Below are 21,448 nucleotides of genomic sequence, written 5' to 3'. Positions count from 1 at the left end.
AGATTTTTGGAGAAATATTTGAATGAGCAAATGCAGAATTCCTATTCTCTACAGGTTTTCTTGTTTGTTTTACAGACTATCTGTCATCCTCTGACTTTCAGCAAATATAGTCCGTGATGGTGAATTACTAATAATTGAGTGTGTAACAGAAGTGAATTGTTTTTAGAAATCAAACGAAAAAGTAAAATGAGAATCTAAAACGTCTTGGTTAGTCTCTTCCGCTTAGGAAATGATCTCCTTTTGATGATTTATTGAGTGCTAAACCAGGATGGGTTGGATCTGGGTGGGGTATACACAGAAGTCAGTCATTCTCAATCAGATCAAACTTGTCATACTTCATATCTTCTATGGACAGATTCATGTTTTCGGTTACTTTATGCATTCGTTTCTTCTGTGCATTCTTATGTCTCCCCTGACTGAAGAAATAAAAGGTTGTATTTGTTAGTTGTCATTTTGCCATCAGCATTAATATTTGCTATTTAAAGAAAAGGTTTTTGTTTTTTTTTAACATATGCTTGCATAATGTTCTATCAGGAATTCCTATTCCAAAGTTACCTGCTTAATAATTATTAGCATCAACAAATAATAGCTCAAATCATGTTTTTTCAAGAGAAATCCCTGAATAATAGGGTTTTAGCTTAAAATCCCTCAACCACTCTTCTTGGGGAGGAATCTAATAGTTCAAAAGCTAATAATTCTCACCTTTAGTTTCCGAAATGATTTGGCCACTTTGATTTTCATTTTAACTAAGAAAAGTAAAATAATTGCTAACAATTGCAAAGGGCTTACTAAATGCCCACCACTGTTTTAAAAACCTTATTATTTTATCTCAATTCATCCTTAAGATAACTCTTAGAAGTGGTCTACACTTATCTTTTTTGTAGACATCAGAAAAGTGAGACCCTTTACTGTGTCACTCATTCAATTGAATCACTGTGACAATTCAACTTTATCCTCTATCCCTGTTGTTACATACCTATGTACACTTCAATCACAATTTATTATGTCAACTTGGAGATACTTTTTGAGAGTCTGTTGTATGAACCTTAAACATGATGAAGTTCCTACCCTTATGGATCTTGCAATCTTGAAAAGAGAAGTGTGAGGCAAACAATAAATCAATAAATTTGTGTTAGCTAACTATAATGAATAGGGAAAATAGAGAAATAATGAATAGGGAAGGTTAAGGATGGAGATATAAAGGTGCCAGTTTACATCTGATGGTTAGAGAAAGCCTCCCAGATGTGGTGCCATTTTAATGAATTCTCTCAACCCTAAACCCAAGAAATGTGGGGAGTAGTTCAGTTCTTACATGATAGGTATTATTCCCAGCAGAGACACCAACTATATGACAAGATTTACCAACACAGGTCACTTTTTTCTCTCTGCCTTTCTCCTTCCACATTCTGCCTTAGGCTTTTCTTTGGATTTCTTATCTCTTTCCCACCCTTTTATGGTTGGTTTGCTTTTTCCGTTCTTTTTTTCTGAGTCCTTAATTTCTGGCACGTTTCTTTTTCTCCCCATATTCCTTCTTTCCTGAAAAATAGTGGGCTGGATATTTATAAAATACTGTTTGATATATATAAATTATACCGAAAAAATGTCAAACTTTTAAACAAATTTTGAAACAGTCTCTCTTTTTCTACAATTTTTATTCCCTATCCATGTAGCAAATTTCATGGTTTATGGGAGAAAAAAACTACTGAAGTTACTACTGCTCAGGTGAAAAAAAGTTGTTTTCGTTTTCCTTTTTCTATTTAGTAGCGAATGCTCATGCTACCAGAATGAAGTTCAAAAACTCCAAGCTTTACCCAAAGTTGATCTCTATTCCTGAATATTCATTTCTTTAGTAAGCATCCATAGGGGGGAGTTGGGGTGTATAAATCAAGCAGGATACTGCTAAGGGTGTTCACCTGCATGAAGTACAAAACATTCTTCACTGAGAAATCTTATAATTTCTGGGTCTACAATTGATCTAAATATGTAAAACAATGTTACAAAATAATCAGAAAAATTAAATACTTGTGGAACTCAAGTTATGGCTAATTATATATATCTAATTAAAATGTTTGCTTTAAAAGCATAATTTTTCTCATAACTCAAGTTACTGTTGCTTATGTAAAGAAAAGGGTAGTAATGTGTAGTAAGGAAATAACACCACCAGAAGAGTGGTGTGGCCTTTGTCCTAGGCTACTAGGTGATCTCTAGGAATGTCAGGCCCATTAGCTAAAAGTATTTATATTGCCTGGGGCACTCAGCTAGACCTTGTAGTTCAAATATCTTATTTAGGGTTGAGGCTTTGGGCCTTACTTGTCCAGATCAGAGATCTTATTTAGGGTTGAGGCTTTGAACCTTGGTACATCTGCCTGATCTATGAGGAATGGAGACTAAGGTCAATCAGGGTATTAGTCATGTTGATATGATCAAGGCCATATGTCAAACCAAGGCTTATACTAGGTTTTCCTAGTTGTTAGTCCTTGTGTTGGTAATGCATTTGGAACATCTTACATTTTGCTCTTTGTTGCTTTTCTGATTTTAGTCTCTGTCCTTTTGCTGTAATATATGTAATATTGAGTATAATAGCTTTTACTGAGTCCTCTAATGATTTATCAAATCTAAGGATGGTTTTAGACACCCCTGAGCATTGGATTTGGTGTTAGATATAAGGGTAGTTTGGATTGTTTTAACTTTGCAGTGTGGCATAAGGATGTTAATAGTGCTAGATTTTGTCAAAAGTTGAGATGAATACTTTAATGAGTTTGGCAATCCTAATGGGAGCCCAAATTCATTCACTTCCTGTAGATTTCCAAATATGAGATTTTTTTTTTTTTTTTTTTTAGGACAAAGGAAGATGGAAGTAGTGATCTGTAAGTCTTTTTGAAGACTTTGGAAGTCAAAGACCACCTTATCTCTATCTCCTGTGCTAAGGCTGGTGTTGTGCCCAAAGACATTTCAATGAGTCTCCTCTCAAGTAAACTGATTTTATAAGTAAACACTCTGTGAAAAACTGTTATACTACAGTTTGCCAGTAAATTTGGACACACATCAAGAATCTTTATAATTCTTTATGACTAAGATCTATTTTTGCTTTTTTCCCTTCCTTTTGCCTTTCTCAAACTCTTATTAATCTGTTCTTACATATTGAACTTAAAAAAAAAAAAAATCAGTCTTTGCCTGGCGTGGTGGCATAGGCCCATAATCCCAGTGGCTCTGGAGGCTGAAACAGGAGGATTGTGAGTTCAAAGTCAGCCTTAGCAATGGAAAGGCGCTAAGCAACTCAGTGAGACCCTGTCTGTAAATAAAATACAACATAGGGCTGGGGATGTGGCACAGTGGTTGAGTGCCCCCGAATTCAATCTCTAGTAGTCCCCACAAAAAAAAAAAAAAAAAAAAAAAAGAAAGAAAAAGAAAAAAAAAATCAGTCTTAAAATCTATGTTAAAAAAAATTACCAAAAATCTATATATTAAACAATTAGCTTTAATTTCTTGTCCAATTTTAAATTTATCAGACTATTTCCTGTTATTTTCATATTCCAAAGTACTGAGTTTTTTTTTTTTTTTTCCAAAAGTTTTTCTTCTTAGAAAAGTTCAAACCTATTTGTTGAACATTCTAAAAACAATCACACACCAGATATTTGATTTACAGATTGAAGTTTGGGATTTTGCATATGGATTAATTCAAAATATTTAATACTTTTTTTTAAAGTTCCTGCAACATGCTGGGCTAATATTTATAGTAAATACAAAGGCATTTTATCATCTACAGTCTCAGGGAAATGTCCCATCAAGAAAAACATCTGGGGATCTTATTGGCTTTTGTGGACGGTGGTCAACAGCAGCCTAAGTAGTAATTCTTAAAAGGTAATAAAGACCTGATAAAGATATCAGGTCCAGGTGACATTACAGCTGATTTCTATCTGGTCATTAAAGCACAAATACTTTTACAATTTCTGTACTTCAACCATAAAATGATGATGTGGTTTTAAAATATGTCAACCAGATCTTTTTCTACCCTTACCTTAAAAAAGTGGAACATAATTTCCCTTCTGAGTAAGCATTAGTTTTTGTGACTTGCTTACAATGAATAGAATGTTGCAGAATCATAGTGTATGACTTTTGAAGCTTGGTTACAAAAGACTTGTTGATTATTTTTCTATTTTTGAGGGATAACATCTGCCAAGCTTTAAAGATAGGCATACATACTAAGCTTTCTGGAGAGGTTGTGTGGCAAAGAACAGAGCTTTTGAGTAACAACCATCTGAAACTTGCCCAACATTCTGGCATGCCATCAAGGCTTTGAATGACCACTGTCCTAAGCTTACATGTAGACTTTAAGCTCAGGTGAGAACCTGAGCCATAACTAGGTATTCAGTTTTTGACCCACAGAAACTAAGAGATAGTAAATGTTAAATGTTCATTGATTTAAGCTGCTCAGTTTTGGGATGATTTGTTACATAGCAACATGCTAATAGAAGGAGAGCCCCACAAGTTCATAGACATGTCATGATTCTAATGAAAAAGATGAAGATAAACCCAGAAATGAAAAATCAGGATGTTTTTATGTGTTCATAGAAATGGGAAAAAAAAATCCATGTCAAGTGTTAACAGAATTTATCTTGCCCATATTTAAGATAATACAACATGAATAAATAAGACTTGGCCTACAAATGCAAGTAGGGATCAACACTGGCATATCTACCTGTAATGTTTGGAGGAGGAAAAACATTATTTCATCAGATGCCAAAAAATGATGGCATAAATCATTCCTAACAAAAGGTTTAATGGAGTTGGAAGGAAAACTACATCAACACAATAAAATACGATACATATGTAGAAAAACATAAATTATGAACTATTAAAGCCAATTCTACAAGAAGGAGGAAAAAGAGGACTCTTAATGTTTCTAATGTGGCTTTTTTTTTTTTTTTTTTAATATTGTTTTTGACTGTAGTTGACATAGGATAAAAGCAACTAACAAAATAGTTACTGGAAAGAATACTAAATAGTTTTATTTGCTCTCAATATCAAATGAAATAAAAAGCATTCCATTAAATATTGATTGAAATTAGCAGAATTTGGTAAAGTTAGCTAGATAGAAAATACACAAATAACCCATTGCTTAATAATCTTACATGCAGAATTTCAAACAAGCTTTAGTTTGATGCCATCTGTCAGTACGGAACAGAAGACACTTAAGAACATCAATATTGTATTTGTTGTTAAGGATTTAAAAGTTTAATTTACAGATCACAGTGACCTCTTTTTTGTTATAATATTTTTCATTTCATTTATTTTTAATTATAATCGAATCCATCAATTCTAGAATTGTCATGATCTTTTAAATCTTACATCTGTATCATTCTGATACTACAGTATTATGATTACATAACAATAATTTATATTTGCTTTTCAAACATGATCAGTTATACATAAATTACAAGCATGTCAGATCATTTTGTTACTAAATATAGATTTTTTAAAAAATTACTTTTACATTTTTCTCTATGCACTCTGGATAATTACTTTAGATAACTTTATATAACCTTGATACATAGTTCATTAAATTCCTTTCGTTGGGTTCAATGAGCTTTTAAACCCATCCATTAAACTTTTAGTTTTAATTCTAACTAATTGTATATTTGTTAATTTATTTTCTAAAATTCCTATTTGGTTCTTTTTTCAATTCTGTTATCTTTGTATTTTTTAAAAATTCCTTACATGTTTGAAATTTTTTTAAAAGACATTAAAGCTTTTTTTGTTTTTTTAATATATGAAAGTTTCTGCTTATTTCACCTTTTACTCTCCCCCCTCCCCCCGTGGGAATTTGTTGAGGATTAAAATTAATCTTGTTCCTCCAAAGATGATTTGTATTTTCTCTACCACATGCTCAGGAGCATAAAACCAGCCTAGCTATTCTGTCCCCAATTTAAATTCTCAGTCCAGCTCCATTGACTACCTGGTGGGCATGCTGAGAATAAGCTGGCAAGGCTGGGATGACCTGCCTTGGTGGGAGGATGGATTCTGCTGAGTATGGAGTCTGGAGCTGACTTTCCACCTTGCAGTGGTCTATAGTGGGCTTATGTACATTTGACAGTGAACGTTTCCATTCCTTTTCCTACCTGAGCATAATGGGGTCCACTTGATGCTTTCAGTATAAACGGTCCAGGTGGCCGATTTTAAAACTGACTTTTCCCCTGCTTTTCTTCTTCCCTTGCTCTAACAGCCTGGGAAATAAGACTAACATTTTTGTGATCACAGGCTAAGCTCTGTCCTTCACTGCCCTGAAGAATGTCACTGCCTGAAAAAATAATAAAAAAAAAAAAAACAAACTCCAAACCTGGGAATTGGAGCAAAGACTCTCTCAAGGACACCTGATGGTTGATCATTTTCTTTACTGATAATATGTCTCCAGGCTGTGGTATTAACTCCTTTGTTATTGTTATTAGATGAGCTAGGCTTTTGTTTGGTGTCTGTTTCCTAGGTGATTTCTTACAAGACTCCACACCATGATTAAGCTCCATACATCATCTTAAAAAGCAAAGCCCAGCTGGGTGCAGTGGTCAAGCCTGTAATCCCAGAGGCTCAGAAGGCTGAGGCAGAATTGTTAGTTCAAAGCCAGCCTCTGCCATGGTAAGGTGCCAAGCAATTCAGTGAGAGCCAGTTTCTAAATAAAATACAAAATATGGCTGGGGATGTGACTCAGTGGTTGAGTGCCCCTGAATTTGATCCCTGGTACCAAAAGGAAAAAAAAAAGCAAAGCCCAGGTTTGTGTGAAAACCCTGCTCAGGGTTTCACTAGGGCTATGTCCCTGGGTCCGAGTTTGTTACTTTCATAGCTAATTTTCATTGCTTTTTAAAAAATATATTTTTTAAAGATTTTCAATATTCATCCAAGTACTAAGCTTGCCATGTAATACAAAATCTATCCCAAATATTGATAAATACATATTTGTTTATGAGGGTGTGAGGACATTAGTTTCTAGGTTCATACTTCCCTCTGCCAATACCATTCTCCTAAATTCTCTATCCCAGAAGGCTCTTGACTCCAAGCTCACCTCACCCATCTCATACTCCCTGTTCCCTTGCATCTCCACTTTCCTGACACTTGGGGACACCCAGGAAAGTGTGAACCATACTGAAAGTTACTTTTGCCCGTCAGCAGTAAGGCACCTATCAGGTTGACTGTGGGGATTCCCCTGTCATCCAGAGGCCTTTTAAACTGCTGTCAAAAGGCAAACTAAGTGATTTTCTGTGAAGGTATAGTACTGACAACTTAAAAGTGTTTCAGTGACTTTCTCTTTTGATCTCCCTGTGCACCTTTTGGAGAGAAGATCCCCTTCTTGCTCCAGCACTCCCCGGAAACCTCCGTATTGTAAGATTACTTGACTACTCAAGTAATCAGGCCTTTTTCAGAGTCAGGTTATCTAGATGGAAAGGTTTTAAGAAAAATGGAGAGGAGGTATGCTCTGAGCAGGAGGAGGTCCTCAGAGCATATTCTTCTGTGGTCCGGGCAGCAAGCAGTCATCACTTCCTGGATCACTTCATGGTCAAATTGGAGAACTTTGCACCGAAACGGAGAGCTGCACATTTAGTGTGACTTTCCGTTCTTATTAGTGTACAGCTATGTGATTGTTAACTATACTGAACCTGTACGTGCACAGAGTACTTAATTTCTAGTACCCACTGTTACTCCTCGCATTTCCTATGCAGCAGCAGTGATGTAACATTAAAGATCAGTAAACTAGCTTTCAATCTAGTACGAAAAATGCAATAATTGTTTGGACTTTAAGAATTACAACTCATTTGTGAAAATCATGCGTGGCTCTTAAAAGAGCCTTTGGGATTAGGTGTAAAAACGCTTACTTGGCAAGTTCACTTGGAGCTGGTGTACTTGGTGACCGCCTTGGTGCCCTCAGACACGGCGTGCTTGGCCAGCTCCCCGGGCAGCAGCAGGCGCACGGCAGTCTGGATCTCCCGGGACGTGATGGTCGAGCGCTTGTTGTAGTGCGCCAGGCGCGAGGCCTCGCCGGCGATGCGCTCGAAGATGTCGTTCACGAACGAGTTCATGATGCCCATGGCCTTGGACGAGATGCCGGTGTCGGGGTGCACCTGCTTGAGCACCTTGTACACGTAGACGGAGTAGCTCTCCTTGCGGCTGCGCTTGCGCTTCTTGCCGTCCTTCTTCTGCGCCTTGGTCACCGCCTTCTTGGAGCCCTTCTTCGGGGCAGGAGCAGACTTCGTGGGCTCAGGCATTATAGCGTTCAAAAAGCAAAAACCAGAAGACTGATGCAAATACCTGGGAAAATAATCACCCCTCACTAGGTTACATGCATTTATAGATGCGGTATTCAAATGAGGTTAATAATTTTCCTCTACGATTGGATTAATTTTAGTGTGTCGTCACAAATGCGAATGTTAACGACACTGAAATTCTTCCGTTCCATTGGCTATTGCGTTACTTCACTTTTACCCAATCAGAAAGCCCAAACTGGATACCCAAAGCTACTATAAATAGGTCTCTTCCAGCACAATCGTTCGTATTTCTCAGAGCAGAGAACTTTTCTTGGTCACAGTCACGTTAAGCTTGTGGGCAAGTCAATTTTCTAAGTCGCCCAGGAGTCTGGAAAGACGACAGCAAATGGGTTAGGCACGCACATATTTGCCCGCAGCCCTCACGCAGGTTCAACATTGGCAACCTCAGCGTTGTGCTCAACTGCGGATAGCCCGCACTTCCTCCAGCCATCAGCTCGACCCCACTGTGCCACCCTTCGAAGGCACCGAGACCTTCTAAGCTCTTTCTCCCTAAGTCCCCAAACCCTAAAGCCTCCACCTACTTATTAAGCAAGAAGAGCCTCACGAGAAACCCACCTCCCTCTCGGCCTTCCTCCTGGAGCCCCGCCTTCTCAGCGGGGTCCCACCCTGACCACGCCCCCAAATGTGCAACAGCTCTTTTACTGAGATCTGTGGGTGGCTCTGAAAAGAGCCTTTGGGTTGTATCGAGGTTCTCAGCAGTTGCCCGAAGAAACTTCCTATTTCTTCTTGGCTGCCGCCTTCTTTGGCTTGGCTGCCTTGGGCTTGGCGGTCTTTGGTTTAGCCGCTTTGGGCTTCACCGCCTTGGCCTTCGCCGGGCTCTTGGGCGCCTTCTTCGGCTTGGCCGCTTTCGCCTTCTTGGGGCTCTTTGCTTTTTTGGCTCCTGCAGCCGCAGCCGGCTTCTTCGCCTTCTTTGGGGTCTTCTTGGCGGTCTTCTTGGGGGTAGCCGTGCCTGTAGCCTTCTTGGGCTTTTTGGCAGCTCCGGCGGGCTTCTTAGCCTTGGCCGCCCCTGCCTTCTTGGCCTTGGGCTTGGCTTCCCCGGAGGCCGCCTTCTTGTTGAGCTTGAAGGAGCCGGAGGCGCCGGTGCCCTTGGTCTGCACCAGGGTGCCCTTGCTCACCAAGCTCTTGAGGCCCAGCTTGATGCGGCTGTTGTTCTTCTCCACGTCGTAGCCGGCGGCCGCCAGCGCCTTCTTGAGCGCAGCCAGGGACACGCCGCTGCGCTCCTTGGAGGCGGCCACGGCCTTGGTGATGAGCTCGGACACCGGGGGCCCGGACGCCTTGCGCTTGGCAGCGCCTGCGGACTTGCGGGCCTTCTTCTTCACCGGCGTCTTCTCGGCGGGGGCCGGAGCGGCGGGCGCGGCGGGCGCAGTCTCGGACATGTTGAAGGCGGGCGTAGGAAGAGCAATTCGAGCCGGAAGCAGAGGCACTGGCCGGGACTCGGGCCGCGGCGCTGCGCCCGCCCGTTTATATAGGGCGGAGCTGCGCCGTGATTGGTGCGCTGTCCAGCCCGCCTCGCTGGCAGCCGCAGAGTGTCCTCTCGGATCCAGAGTTGTGTTTGTTACACCTCAAAAAAAGCCAAAAATATCAAAATTATCTACATGGAATTGTCCGATTTTTCTCAGATAATGATCCCCGAAGCCTCAGCCTTCATGCAGATCTCAAATAATGCGGAAAGCACAAAGCCTTGTGCCAAAAACTAGCAATATTTCCCGCCGTGCTCGGCAAATTTCAACTCGGAGAAACAAAACTTTCTATTTTCTTCTTAAATTATAAACTGATCTTTAACGGTGGAGTTTTCTGACCTCCCAAATATGATTCTTCAAGTGGTTAGCTTCTTGTGTATCCAAAAAGCATGCCTCTGGCATTAAGATTTTTATTACAAATCTGCGCTTAAGTGAGGGAAGTAACACAGGCTCCTCGGAGAGTCCTGCCTATTGAGCCGAGGGCATTTGAGTTCATCAAACTGGTTTAGTTTAACGCCAAACAAGTTATTGCCCATTTGGGGTTAAATTTTGGACCCCTGTGACATCAATCTAAGTAGCCATAGCTTTATTTCTGTCCGTTGCACCAGGGTTTTAAAATAATTCCTTAGGATAATTCTGTTCTTTTCTGCTCCCAAGGGTTGGGGGCGGGGCTGTTGCTTCTCTCTTCCTCTGGACAACTGTTCCATGTATTGAAATACCTTGAATTCGGGGTATTTGGGAAACAAGGGAGAGTCCAAAACACACCCAGGGTACATGCATGAAAAATGATTAATTTTCAAATAGCACACAAAGGACGTCAATAAAGTCGCTGAGGTGGAGACGCATTGCACTTGGAAGAATCTGTCTTAAACTTGCTCACTTCTTTTGGCATATATTTCTGAATCAAATTGTAATATACTAGTTAGAACTAAAATCCAAGCATTGATCATAAGAGAAAAATAAACTAGAAGAGTAGATTGGAACATCATTATTTCTACTGTTATAGAAACCTAGACCCTGTTATTACTGAATATCTGATGAATGACTAGTCTACCCACCATATATGGATTCAATCTTAGTCAAGTTTATGGCCTAATGCTTCCCAGATATCCTTGAAAGAAAGTAACACATGGGGACTGAATGACAAGTTCAATTTTCAATCTCAGAAACAGAGCTTTAAGAAGTTATATAAGCTAACTTGTTACCTTCCAAAGACATCCTTTGGAAGAGGCTGAGGCAGGAGGATCATGAGTTTGAGGCCAGCCTGGGCAACATAGACCCTGTTTCTAAATACATAAGTAAATAAATGAATGAGTAAAATTTAAAAATACAAGGGAGAAAAATAAAATGAAAGAGAATAAAGGTATAAAACAGATGAGAGATTGTGACTATGTGGCATTTGGTGGCAGAAGGATGGGATGATGCCCATTTTAAAATGACAACTAAAACTACTCCTGTACATGATGGAAACCTGCAGAATTCGTTGAAATGTGCTCTCAGATGCCTTTTTTTTATTGTCTGTATATGCACTGTTTCAAGCTTGGACAGACTTAAACTCCATGATCTTTCAAATCGCCATAGCTTCTTTCTCGTGGTGCAGTGAGTTTTCTCATGAATGAACTACTTGACTAATGAAGAAGGCATTGAAGATTTGTCACTATTGAATCAAGTATTTATTTGAGAGCTTTATGTGATGAAATAGGAGCAATAGCAGAAGATTCACTTTCTCATTGATCTGCCAACTAGACTGTGATTTCAAAATTTCATATGGACCAGAAGTATCTTTATCCATGTGTTTTAAATATAAATTCCAAGGCCTTATTCCAAATGATTCTGATATAATAAATCTCTGACTATTTAGCAAGTTTCTTATGCCACTCACATGCTCAATCAAGTTTCAAGATCATTGCTGCTCTCTGGAGTTGACTGACAGGGCAAAAGTATTTCCTGTTATTGAGTATTTTTGTGGATTGCTGTGCTTGCCTGTGAAACCTCAGAAGAGATGCCAAAGCTGGATATGACCACATGTAGAAAAGGTGAGGACAACAATCCAACCCTGATTTGTTTGAATTCACACCTGTGTAGCTTCTATTGTGGGTTTAAGAAGGAGAAGGAAGAGTAAAATTAAGTGTCTTTTGGTTCCTTACTTTCCCTGCACAGAGGGTAGCCAGAACTTAGTCTGCCTATGGATTGCTTAAATTCCTTAGTACAGCACCTCCACTCCTTATCTCACTTAGTAGCTACCACATGTGTGCTTCCTGCAGACTCTTACTGAATAAGCACAGCAGTCTTCTTCTATAGACACCAGAGCCATTTTACCCCGGAGGAAAAGGACTTGCAAAGGTCAAAAATTTCTCCAGGGAAGGTGACTGGTAAAAAGTACCACCCAAATTCTAGCTTATATTTGTCTGACTTTGAAGCATGGCCTCATAGTAAAGTTTTGAACAAGCATTAAAAATTATGCAAGTTTTGATCAAGCATTAAAATTATGAAATTGATGTAATAGTGCAAGGCCCAATGGTTGCTTTTTTTTTTTTTTAATGAATTAGAATACAATAGAAGATACCAAAGAACAAAGGATGTAGTTTGTGTATATATACAACTATTTGGGTGCTGGGCTCCTCACATATACAGATTTTCCTATCATTAGTCTCATGTGTCCAGGATTCAGGAGAATAAAAGGCCAAGTAACTGTGGAAAACAATATTGATTGGATATTGTAAGGTTGAAGACAAAAAAGTGTGTCCTTCTTATGTGATCTCTTGAGCTTTCATAATCATGAAATATTCTCAAGTGTGTTATTCTTTAATGAGCTAATAAAGTAATTTCCTATTACTGATATGTTTAAGCTTCTAAGAAACCCTGAGTGATGGAAATGGGGGACACTGATCATTTCCATTTTGGGCAAAGAAGTGACTATATTCAAAGAAGTTATATGATTTGTAGAAAAGTTGAAAAGAAAGAGCTTTGCTTAGTTCCCTTTACTTTACAATCGGGTTTCTAAGTATTTAATTCTGGGATTTCTATTTTTATACGATGTTACCGTGGCTGTTTTTATTAAAGGCAGAGTTTGGGCAGAGGTGTTTTATATTAGAAAAAATGCTGACATATTATCTTTAGATATTGTTTGTCTTTTTATTTAAATCAACAACTAAGACAGGGTTGCATCCCGGGATTATTCATCGCACACTTTTTGGAATCATGAATTATTGGAAGTGATCTTAATGTCCATGCAAAAGAGAGTGGTTGAATGACATTCACATAGTCGGGGAACATGTAGTTGCAAAAGGACTGAGGAAGCTCTCTGTGAATCAGAACAGAGTCGAGTCTGGGAAACACATTTAAGCAAAAAAAGGAAAAGTACACAAGAATGCCCATAGCTTGATACTCCTGGTGGGAGAAAGAAGGGGATATCAGAGTTAATTTCTGCTCAGTTTAAAAGAGAGTGCTCACCTATAGGAAGTGAAAGAAAAAGAGGTGGAAAGAAGGAGCAATACAAAGACACACAGCAAGGATGGGGGCGGTGACTTTTCCTTTTTTTTTTTTAGTAGACCTTTATATAACACTGACCCTTGATGCGCTAGTGATGTTTTACACATGGACAAAATAAACTGTTACACAAACTGTTCAGATGAATAAGGAGCCAAGTGTGGTCCACACCTGTAGGCCCAGCCACTTGGGAGGCTATGGCAGGAGGAGGGCTGGGGTCCAGGAGTTCTAGGCTCCTGACAAATCAGGGAGACCTTATCTCGAAAAAAAAAATAAAAACCAATTAAACCTGCAGGGTGGCGCACTAGAGTAATTCCAGTGATTTGGGAGGTTGAGGCAGGGGGATGGCAAACTCAAGGCCAGCCTGGACAATTTAGCCTGTCTCTAAATAAATAAATAAATACATACATACATAAATAAATAAAAAGAGCTGGAGTTAGAGCACAGCAGTAGACCATACCTAGGATCAACTGTCAGTACCACGAAACAAATAAAAAACCCAGACCCGAACAACAATAAAACAAACAAAAAAGCCAGTAAAAATCAGAGGGGAAATACAAAATAGAATACAAGCACTAAGAAATGAACCGAACTATAAAATTAACAACATAGTAACACTGAAAGGATTCTGGAAAATAAAAGCCTAGGTAACTGTGGAAAACAATATTGATTGGATATTGTGAGGTTGAAGACAGAAAAGAAACACACATTCATGTACATATATATATTGTAATCTAGTAAAAGCTTCCTTCAGGGATGTGCGCTAACCATTTTGAAACTATGTGTACATTAGAACTGAACAAGTTAGTACAATTATCTATGTGTGGATAGTGAGTTCCCGTGTTCTCACCGACAGAGATATAGGGGTATTCTGCTGAACAAACCTTATGGTCCTGAATTAGTATCAGAAGTATTAATATCAGCTCATATTTAAAAGTATCTGTACAGTTTTATAGAGGATAGATCTGGGAGTATATTCTGGTGGGGCAGTATTTATGCATATCTCTTTGTATGTAAATAGTTAAACCCAGTAGCTATTCACATACTGGCACACCCAGTCTTTGGTTCTTAAGCAGGATTCACCTGGAAAAGTAACCCTGAATTCCTTAGAGAAGCAGTTTTTCACAAGGCCAAGGTAGGGAAAATACAGGATGGGCCTGGAACATCTTATGGTGTCAGAAAAGAAGAGATGATTTACATTTCCTAAGGAAATTTGTTGGGAAAGCAGGTAGCCAGTCTCGAGGACTCCTAATGCACAAAGCTGGTAGTATTTAAACAACAAAATAAAAAGTGATAGTAATGGATTTAACTAATAGAATTTTAAAAAATCCATAACTAATTAAATGAGATAACTCTTCCATGTAGTATAATTCTAATTAATAAATTTTGGAAGGAAAGAGGGAAATACAAAATGACTGGTAGGTAAACACTATGGTGATCTTACAGAAAAAAAAAAAAATCCACTAATGGATGGTAAAATCAGAGGGCGAAAGTTTAAAGAGAAGTCATATTTGGATAGTCTTGATTATCCTCTCCCAGGAAACCTGTCAAATACAAAGGGAAGAACAACAGGTTGGCATGAAGCACCAGGTAGACACTGTTCCAACTAAACAAGCAAGGGGGAATGGCTGTAAGTAGTAAGAGGTACGTGTCATGAGCTCCTGGCAGGAAGAAGGTCCTTTATCACTTTGGTGGCATTTCCTGATTAAAATGCATAAACCTACTCCAGACAAATTCAAATTGAGGAACATTCTTGAAAATAACTAATAAGCACTCTTCAAAAGTGGGGAAGTCATAAAAGCCAAGAATGGACGGAGAACTCTTCTAGATTGACAGAGACTAAGGAAAAATAAGAACCAAATTCAGTGTGAGATTCTGAATAGGATAATGGAGCAGAAAAAAAAAAAAAACACTAGTGGAAGAGTTTGTGAAAGTGGAGTATGATTTGAAATTTAGTTAATATTGTATTAATATACATAAGGCAAGCTAACTCCATTCTGCCCTCTGCGATTCCTGATGCACAGAATCTATGGGCGGAGTAACATGGGTCTTCCAAGACACTAGGTTCTGGTGTACTTTGTCACACAGCATGAGTCAACTAGATGGTGATGGTTTCAATTTATTTTCATGTGCTTATTAGCTGACTGGTTATCATTTTTAAAGAAATAGTTTGGCTATAACCTAAATAAACATGTTTTACAAAATACACTCACTCTAATGCACGTATGCCATACCTAAAACAGAAGTTTGAAAAAGTATAAATATCACTTTTAATGCTATTTGATTTACCATTATCTTCTCTCCCTCATTCTCTCCTCTCTTCTCGACTTCAATAAAACTGAAAACAACCAAGTCAACCTCTTCCACAAATCATGGGTCTCCATCAGCATGCTGCAGAAGCATTATGTTATAGACTTCGTTTTAAGAGGTTATCCTCATCTGTTTATGTTTTTATAGTTTATATGTCTATATTTTTATATCTTATACATGTGTATATGTACATACAAATTTTATGTTCTAATCTCAGAGAGTTAAATCTTCTAAGCTTAAGTCAATTGTTGAAGGCCAAATAAATAAATAAAAACAATGATGTGAAAAGAGTGAATCTAGTAAATAATTCTAAATTTAATGTGGCTGTTGAAGCATATGGAAACTCCAAGAACCCAATATTATTTCAAGATGGAAGTCTGGCAGAGGGGACTGACCTTCCCCCTGGGATGTCAGGAGGAAAATTCCCTGGAATCTGCAGGCAGGCCTTGTCCTTGAAAAAGGTTCAGGGAGAGTGGTTGGAGCCCAGATGATATGAAGGGTCAGTATGTAATTTCTTGGGACAGGAGATCTTAAGCATATAAAACACAGGGGCCTACATATATGCTGTTAAGAGGCAAAACACAGATCTCTCAATCCTGGCAAGAGAAAAGGGAGATTCTTTTTCATATGGAAAGGAGGCCTTGAGAGAAACAATGTTCTGAAGATATTAACTGCTTTTCTACTAATCTTAATATTGAACCCATAATGATTTTCATAATCAACCTTTTCAGCCTCTCTTTATGCTGTGTCTTTAGCAGAGATAATACAGTGAGCAAGAACAGATTGCATCGGATTTCTTGTGCAATCTGTTCTTTAGTCAGCTTTCTGTTATTGCAACAAAATACTTGAGGCAATCAGTTTATAAGGAGAAAACATTTATTTTGGCTCACAGGTTTAGAGGGTTCAGTCTGGAGCTGGTTGGCACCATTGCTTTTGGGGTTGTGGCATGGTAGTGTTGAAAAACCAGCCTCTACCTCAGAGCAAAGCCTGTCCAAGGAAGGGACATGACCTTTGTCCTTGGAAAAACCCACAGAGCACTCCTAAGCACATTCCCACCCTGCTAAGTTGTTTATCTACAAATAACAGGAGAGATCTGCTGCGCCAGGTGTCCCTGACTCAGTCAGGCTAGGTGGGGATCCATAGCAACCCCCTAGCAGCCACCAATCAGCATGAGACAGGGAAATACCTGGGATGCCAGATGACCCTCCCAGTAGTTTATGGTGGTGGATAACATGTTGGGAAACCATGTAGTTCAGCACGTACACCCCTCTTGGTTTAAACCAATCAGTTCAAATGAATACCCCTTTTGTACTGACCAATCACCCCTACTGTAAGAGTAAAAGAAATTGAAGTTAAAGTGTAAAAGACCGGGTATTGTAAAGTTTTTAAGCTGCAAAGCCTGAGTTAAAATGTAAAGGACCAAGTATTGTTAAGTTCCTATGCTATACCCAAAACCTGAAATTCCTGTAGCTGTTAAAACAATTCCCAGGACTGTCCAGTAGATAAATAACCTGGACCCTGTGCAGTTTGGCACGTAGGCATTCAGGGCCCAAACCAATCAGTTTGAATGTACCCCCACTTCCCGCCCGACCTGTTCCTGCCAATGAATGTACTAATCATGTCTAAGAATTGTTGTTTTCCCTCGGTGTGTGGTAATTTGTTAAAGGAGACTTTGATGTATGTAAAGTCCCTGCCCTCCCCAAAAAGTGTACTTAAGCACTGCTGAACCCCTGCTAGGGGCTCTGGGCCACTCTCCCTTGTTGAGTGAGCACGGAGCCCCAGCGTGCTGGATTCTTCAATAAACCCCCTTTTGCGGTTGCATGAGTCGGTCTCTTGGTGGTCTCTTCCTTACACTACCCAACTTGTTCCCGCCAGTGAATGTGCTAATCATGTTTTAGAGTTATTTGATTTTCCCGTGGTGTGTGATGATTTGCTAAGAGATGCTATGATGTATGTGAAATCCCTGCCTTCTCCAAAGAATGTATAAAACTGCTGCAAACCCTGGGCTCGGGGCCTCTCAGGGTCACCAGTTGCTGTGTGTGTGCACACGGAGGACTGAGCTAGCTCGCAATAAACACCTCTTTGCTGCTTACATCGATCTTGGGTCTCTGGTGGTCTTTTGGGGGTCCAGAATTCGAGCATAACAGTGTACTGCTGTGGGAGCCAATGTCAGAGCAAGCTACTCACCTCCTGGCCGCTGGGTAGCAAAGAAATAGAGAAAGCAAGAGAAGGGGCTGAAGTCCTAATATCCCCTTCATCAACACATCCCTAATAACCTAACTTTCTCCCACTAAACCCCACCTCCTAAAGGTTACACCACCTTCCAGTAGCACCATGGACTAGGGACCAAGCGTTCAGCACATATTCTGTTGAGGGACATTCAAGATCCAAACTACAGCAATATTGTACTACCTATTATTACTTTTTCTATTTCCCCTGCATTGTGTGAATTTGCAGGTTTCTGAATGTAAATATTATCTATTAAAGAGGATCATTAGGGGGCTGGGGTTGTGGCTTAATGGTACAGTACTTGCCTAGCATGCATGAGGCACTGGGATAGATCCACAATTAAAAAAAAAAATAGAGATATTGTGTCCATCTACAACTAAAAACATATTTTTTTTAAAAAAGAGGATCAGGGCTGGGGTGGTAGCTCAGTGGCAGAGTGCTTGCCTTGCACATATGAGGCACTGGATTTGATCCTCAACACCACATAAAAACAAACAAAATAAAGATATTGTGTGCATGTATAGCTAAAAAAATTTTTTTTTTAAAAAAGAGGCTCATTACTTTTTATATAGTGGTGGTTTGGCATAATAGTTAAGCAAGCAGACTCCTGCACAGTTATCTATTGCTGCAAAACAAATTGTTTTTAAACTTAGTGCATTAAAAGAATAATAAAATTTTATCATATAATATATGGGTCAGGGATTTGGGGGTGACAACTGGGTAGTTTTGACTTGGAAACTTTGGGGAGATTAAAATCAAGGGGTTAACTGGGGCTTTACTCATCTGCAGACTTAAGCTGAAGAATGGGCTGGAAAATCCAATCTCCTGATGGTTTTCCTGGATGACACATGGTGTTGGCTGTTGGCACAAGAACTTTGCTCCTTGAGGGCTCACTACATGGCCATTGGCTTTCCCCAGAATGAGTGATCCAAGAGAGAAAAGCAACAGGCACAATATTCTATAGGTCAGTCCTATCTATTTTGGGAAGAAACTACATAAGTATGTGAATACTAGGTTAGGGTTATGGGGCCATCTTGAAGTCTGGTTATCACAGTTCTGGGGATGATCACTCCATTTCAAATCTCAATTCTGTAACTTAGTGTTTTTGAGAAATTTACTAAACTCTTTTGCTCAGTTTTCTCATGCCTAAAGTTGGATGAGAATATTGCAATAGATTAGGGCATTGTGCCCTGCTGCAGTCTGGCTGGGCACAAATAACCGAGCTGCCACAAAGCCTTGTAGATTCAAACAGCAACTCTTTATTCCCCAACTCTCACTGCACACATCACACGGGACCACTCTCCCCGCACGCCAAGAGCCGCCCTATTACCTGACAGTAAAGGTCAAATATACAATTCAATCAATCCAGCATCACAGCAATTATATACAGCTTAACTCAAATCATCATCTCAATGGTTCGCAGGCGTCATCTTTCAACCATTCTCTCTGGCAAATGCCAGGCGTCATTCTGACTGGGCAGTGGCTCTCAACAGTGCCCTATTTTTGCATTCCTTGTCATGGATGCATGCCGCAGTCTGGCTGGGCACAAAATAACCGAGCCGCCACAAAGCCTTGTAGGTTCAAACAGCGACTCTTTATTCTGGAACTCTCATGGGCACTCTACACACACTTCCGTGGGAACACACTCCCTCCTCCGGGCTCCCTGCGCCAATTCTCGCCAATTCTCCCGGAACCACTGAGAACTCAATGGGAACTCCAAAGTATCAGGCGCCTGAGGCAGCAGGATCCGCCCTAATCCCCTGGAGTCGCCCTATTCCTGGAGCAGGGTCACCTTTCAACCATTCCCTCTGGCAAAATGCCAGGTGTCATTCCGACTAAACTGGCTCTCAACAGATCCAGATTTACAATATTCCTTTCCATGTGAAGAGTGCTCTTCTCTGCCACATCCACATCAGTCCTCACCAGGTGGCAGCTCTGCTGTGCTGAGAGCCACGGCTGAGTCTGTATGGCCCCTGGCATTTTGCCAACAGTATTGATTGACAGGCGAGGCATTACTATCCGCCTCTGCCGCAACTTTTGAGTTCTCGCACTATTTTGGAGTTCTCGTGGGGATTTCCAGGGATTCCCCGAGAGTTCCCATTGGTTGGGGAAGTGCAGGAGGAGGGATTTCCGGGAGAGATATGTCCGGCTGGGGGTTCCTGGACAAGCCTCTGGCGCGTTTGGGAGGATTCCCCGGGAGCTGTGTGAAGTGTTTTCCTGCAGTTTAAAAATAAAGTTTGTTCCTGCTTCAGTGGCTCATGATTTGTGCCCAGCCAGACTGCGGCACTGCTGGATTACATAGAGGTGGCATGTGCCTGCTTCCCAATCACACTCATTAGAAGAAATGTATTCCCCTCATGTCATTGACCCTCCATCCACATCGCTCAGTGACTGAGGTGTGGAGAGGAGCCACTGCTTATCCAGAAAGAAACTCAACGTGGGCCTGGAATAATCCTACCAGGATTTGAGGGTTGTGGGTTTAATTATTTTAACCAAATCTGAGACGACTATTACTGACTTAGTGATAATACCTGACTTGGTAATAATTGTAATGTGTTAGGTTATCATAAAGATTAGCTGAATATTTGTTAAGTATTCAGGAAAGTTGACAGTATTGTTGCTAGGATTAAAAAAAAATTTTGGGGGGGGGTGGTACTGGGGATTGAACTCGGCCACTTGAACACTGAGCCACATCTGCAGCCCTATTTTGTATTTTCTTTAGAGACATGGTCTCACTGAGTTGCTTAGCACCTACCTGTTGCTGAGGCTGGCTTTGAGCTCACAGTCTGATGGATCCTCCTGCCTCAGCCTCCTAAGCCACTGGGATTATTACAGGCGTTACTGTACCCAGTTAAAGAAATTTTTGACATTCTTATTATAATGGGGTCTAGCACATAATAAGTACCATACATGTTATGCACTCTTCTTTGAGATGGGTTAGAATGCAGCATGTAGAGCAGGAGATAGCAAGTGATTTGTAGGGTAGTACACAGTGGTCCCTTGGTATCCTAAGGGGATTGGTTCCAGGAACCTGCCCAGCACCCAAGATACAAAAATTCATAAATGCTCAAACCCCTTATATAAAATAGCATACTATTTGCATTTAAATCATGCACATTCTTTTGTGTATGTTAAATCATTTTTAGATCACCTGTACCATTTAATACAATGTAAATGCTATGTAAATAGTTGTTATACTACATCGTTTAGGAAGTAATGACAAGAAAAAAGTCTGTACATTTTCAAAACAGGTGTGTTTAAAATATATCTTAGGCTTGTGGTTGGTCAAAACTGTTAGTGAGCCTCTAGATAAGGGTACATTTGGTGTTAGCTTCCCAACAGTGGCATTTTCCTTCTATGATGTAGACAACGCAGTGTTCTGGGGTTTCTGTTTGTTTGTTGTTTTCCCCACCTTGGTCTCATACAAAGTGCTCCCATACCCTTCCAAGCTAGAATGTGTCTCTTAAATCTTCCCTGTGGAGAAATTCTGGAGACTCCAATATCATGGACTTAAGGGACCACAAATGTCACCAAGCGTCTCACTTTACAACAGAAACTTGGGACTGGAGTGATGAAGATCCATGCTGAAGAAGCAGTTATCCTCTGCACGTGGGAGCATGAGGAGCAGGGTAGGTATTTAAGACTAGA

General features: G+C 40.0%; 2 protein-coding genes across 2 annotated transcripts; both read right to left on the bottom strand.

Annotated features, from left to right (window-relative positions):
* Positions 1-208: 208 nt before the first annotated feature.
* Positions 209-8,357, bottom strand: LOC114102742 (histone H2B type 1-M). The gene is made up of 2 exons (XM_027948252.3): positions 7,863-8,357; positions 209-416 (listed from the first exon to the last, which is right to left on the bottom strand). Exon 1 carries the CDS (start codon positions 8,250-8,252, stop codon positions 7,872-7,874), a length of 381 nt encoding a protein of 126 aa, XP_027804053.1. The 5' UTR covers positions 8,253-8,357; the 3' UTR covers positions 209-416; positions 7,863-7,871.
* Positions 8,358-8,923: 566 nt separating this feature from the next.
* LOC114102728 (histone H1.4) lies at positions 8,924-9,735 on the bottom strand. The gene has a single exon (XM_027948236.2). The coding sequence runs from the start codon at positions 9,686-9,688 to the stop codon at positions 9,029-9,031; it is 660 nt and encodes a 219-aa protein (XP_027804037.2). The 5' UTR covers positions 9,689-9,735; the 3' UTR covers positions 8,924-9,028.
* Positions 9,736-21,448: the final 11,713 nt, after the last annotated feature.

This window comes from Marmota flaviventris, chromosome 6 (assembly GCF_047511675.1).
Source record: "Marmota flaviventris isolate mMarFla1 chromosome 6, mMarFla1.hap1, whole genome shotgun sequence".
NCBI lineage: Eukaryota > Metazoa > Chordata > Mammalia > Rodentia > Sciuridae > Marmota > Marmota flaviventris.
The sequence above is the reverse complement of the archived record's forward strand: the minus strand, read 5'-3'. Positions and strand labels throughout refer to the sequence as shown.

What these genes read in the sequence shown, in the direction of transcription:
- LOC114102742 (XM_027948252.3), bottom strand. Translation starts at nt 8,252, where the DNA reads ATGCCTGAGCCCACGAAGTCTGCTCCTGCCCCGAAGAAGGGCTCCAAG.
- LOC114102728 (XM_027948236.2), bottom strand. Translation starts at nt 9,688, where the DNA reads ATGTCCGAGACTGCGCCCGCCGCGCCCGCCGCTCCGGCCCCCGCCGAG.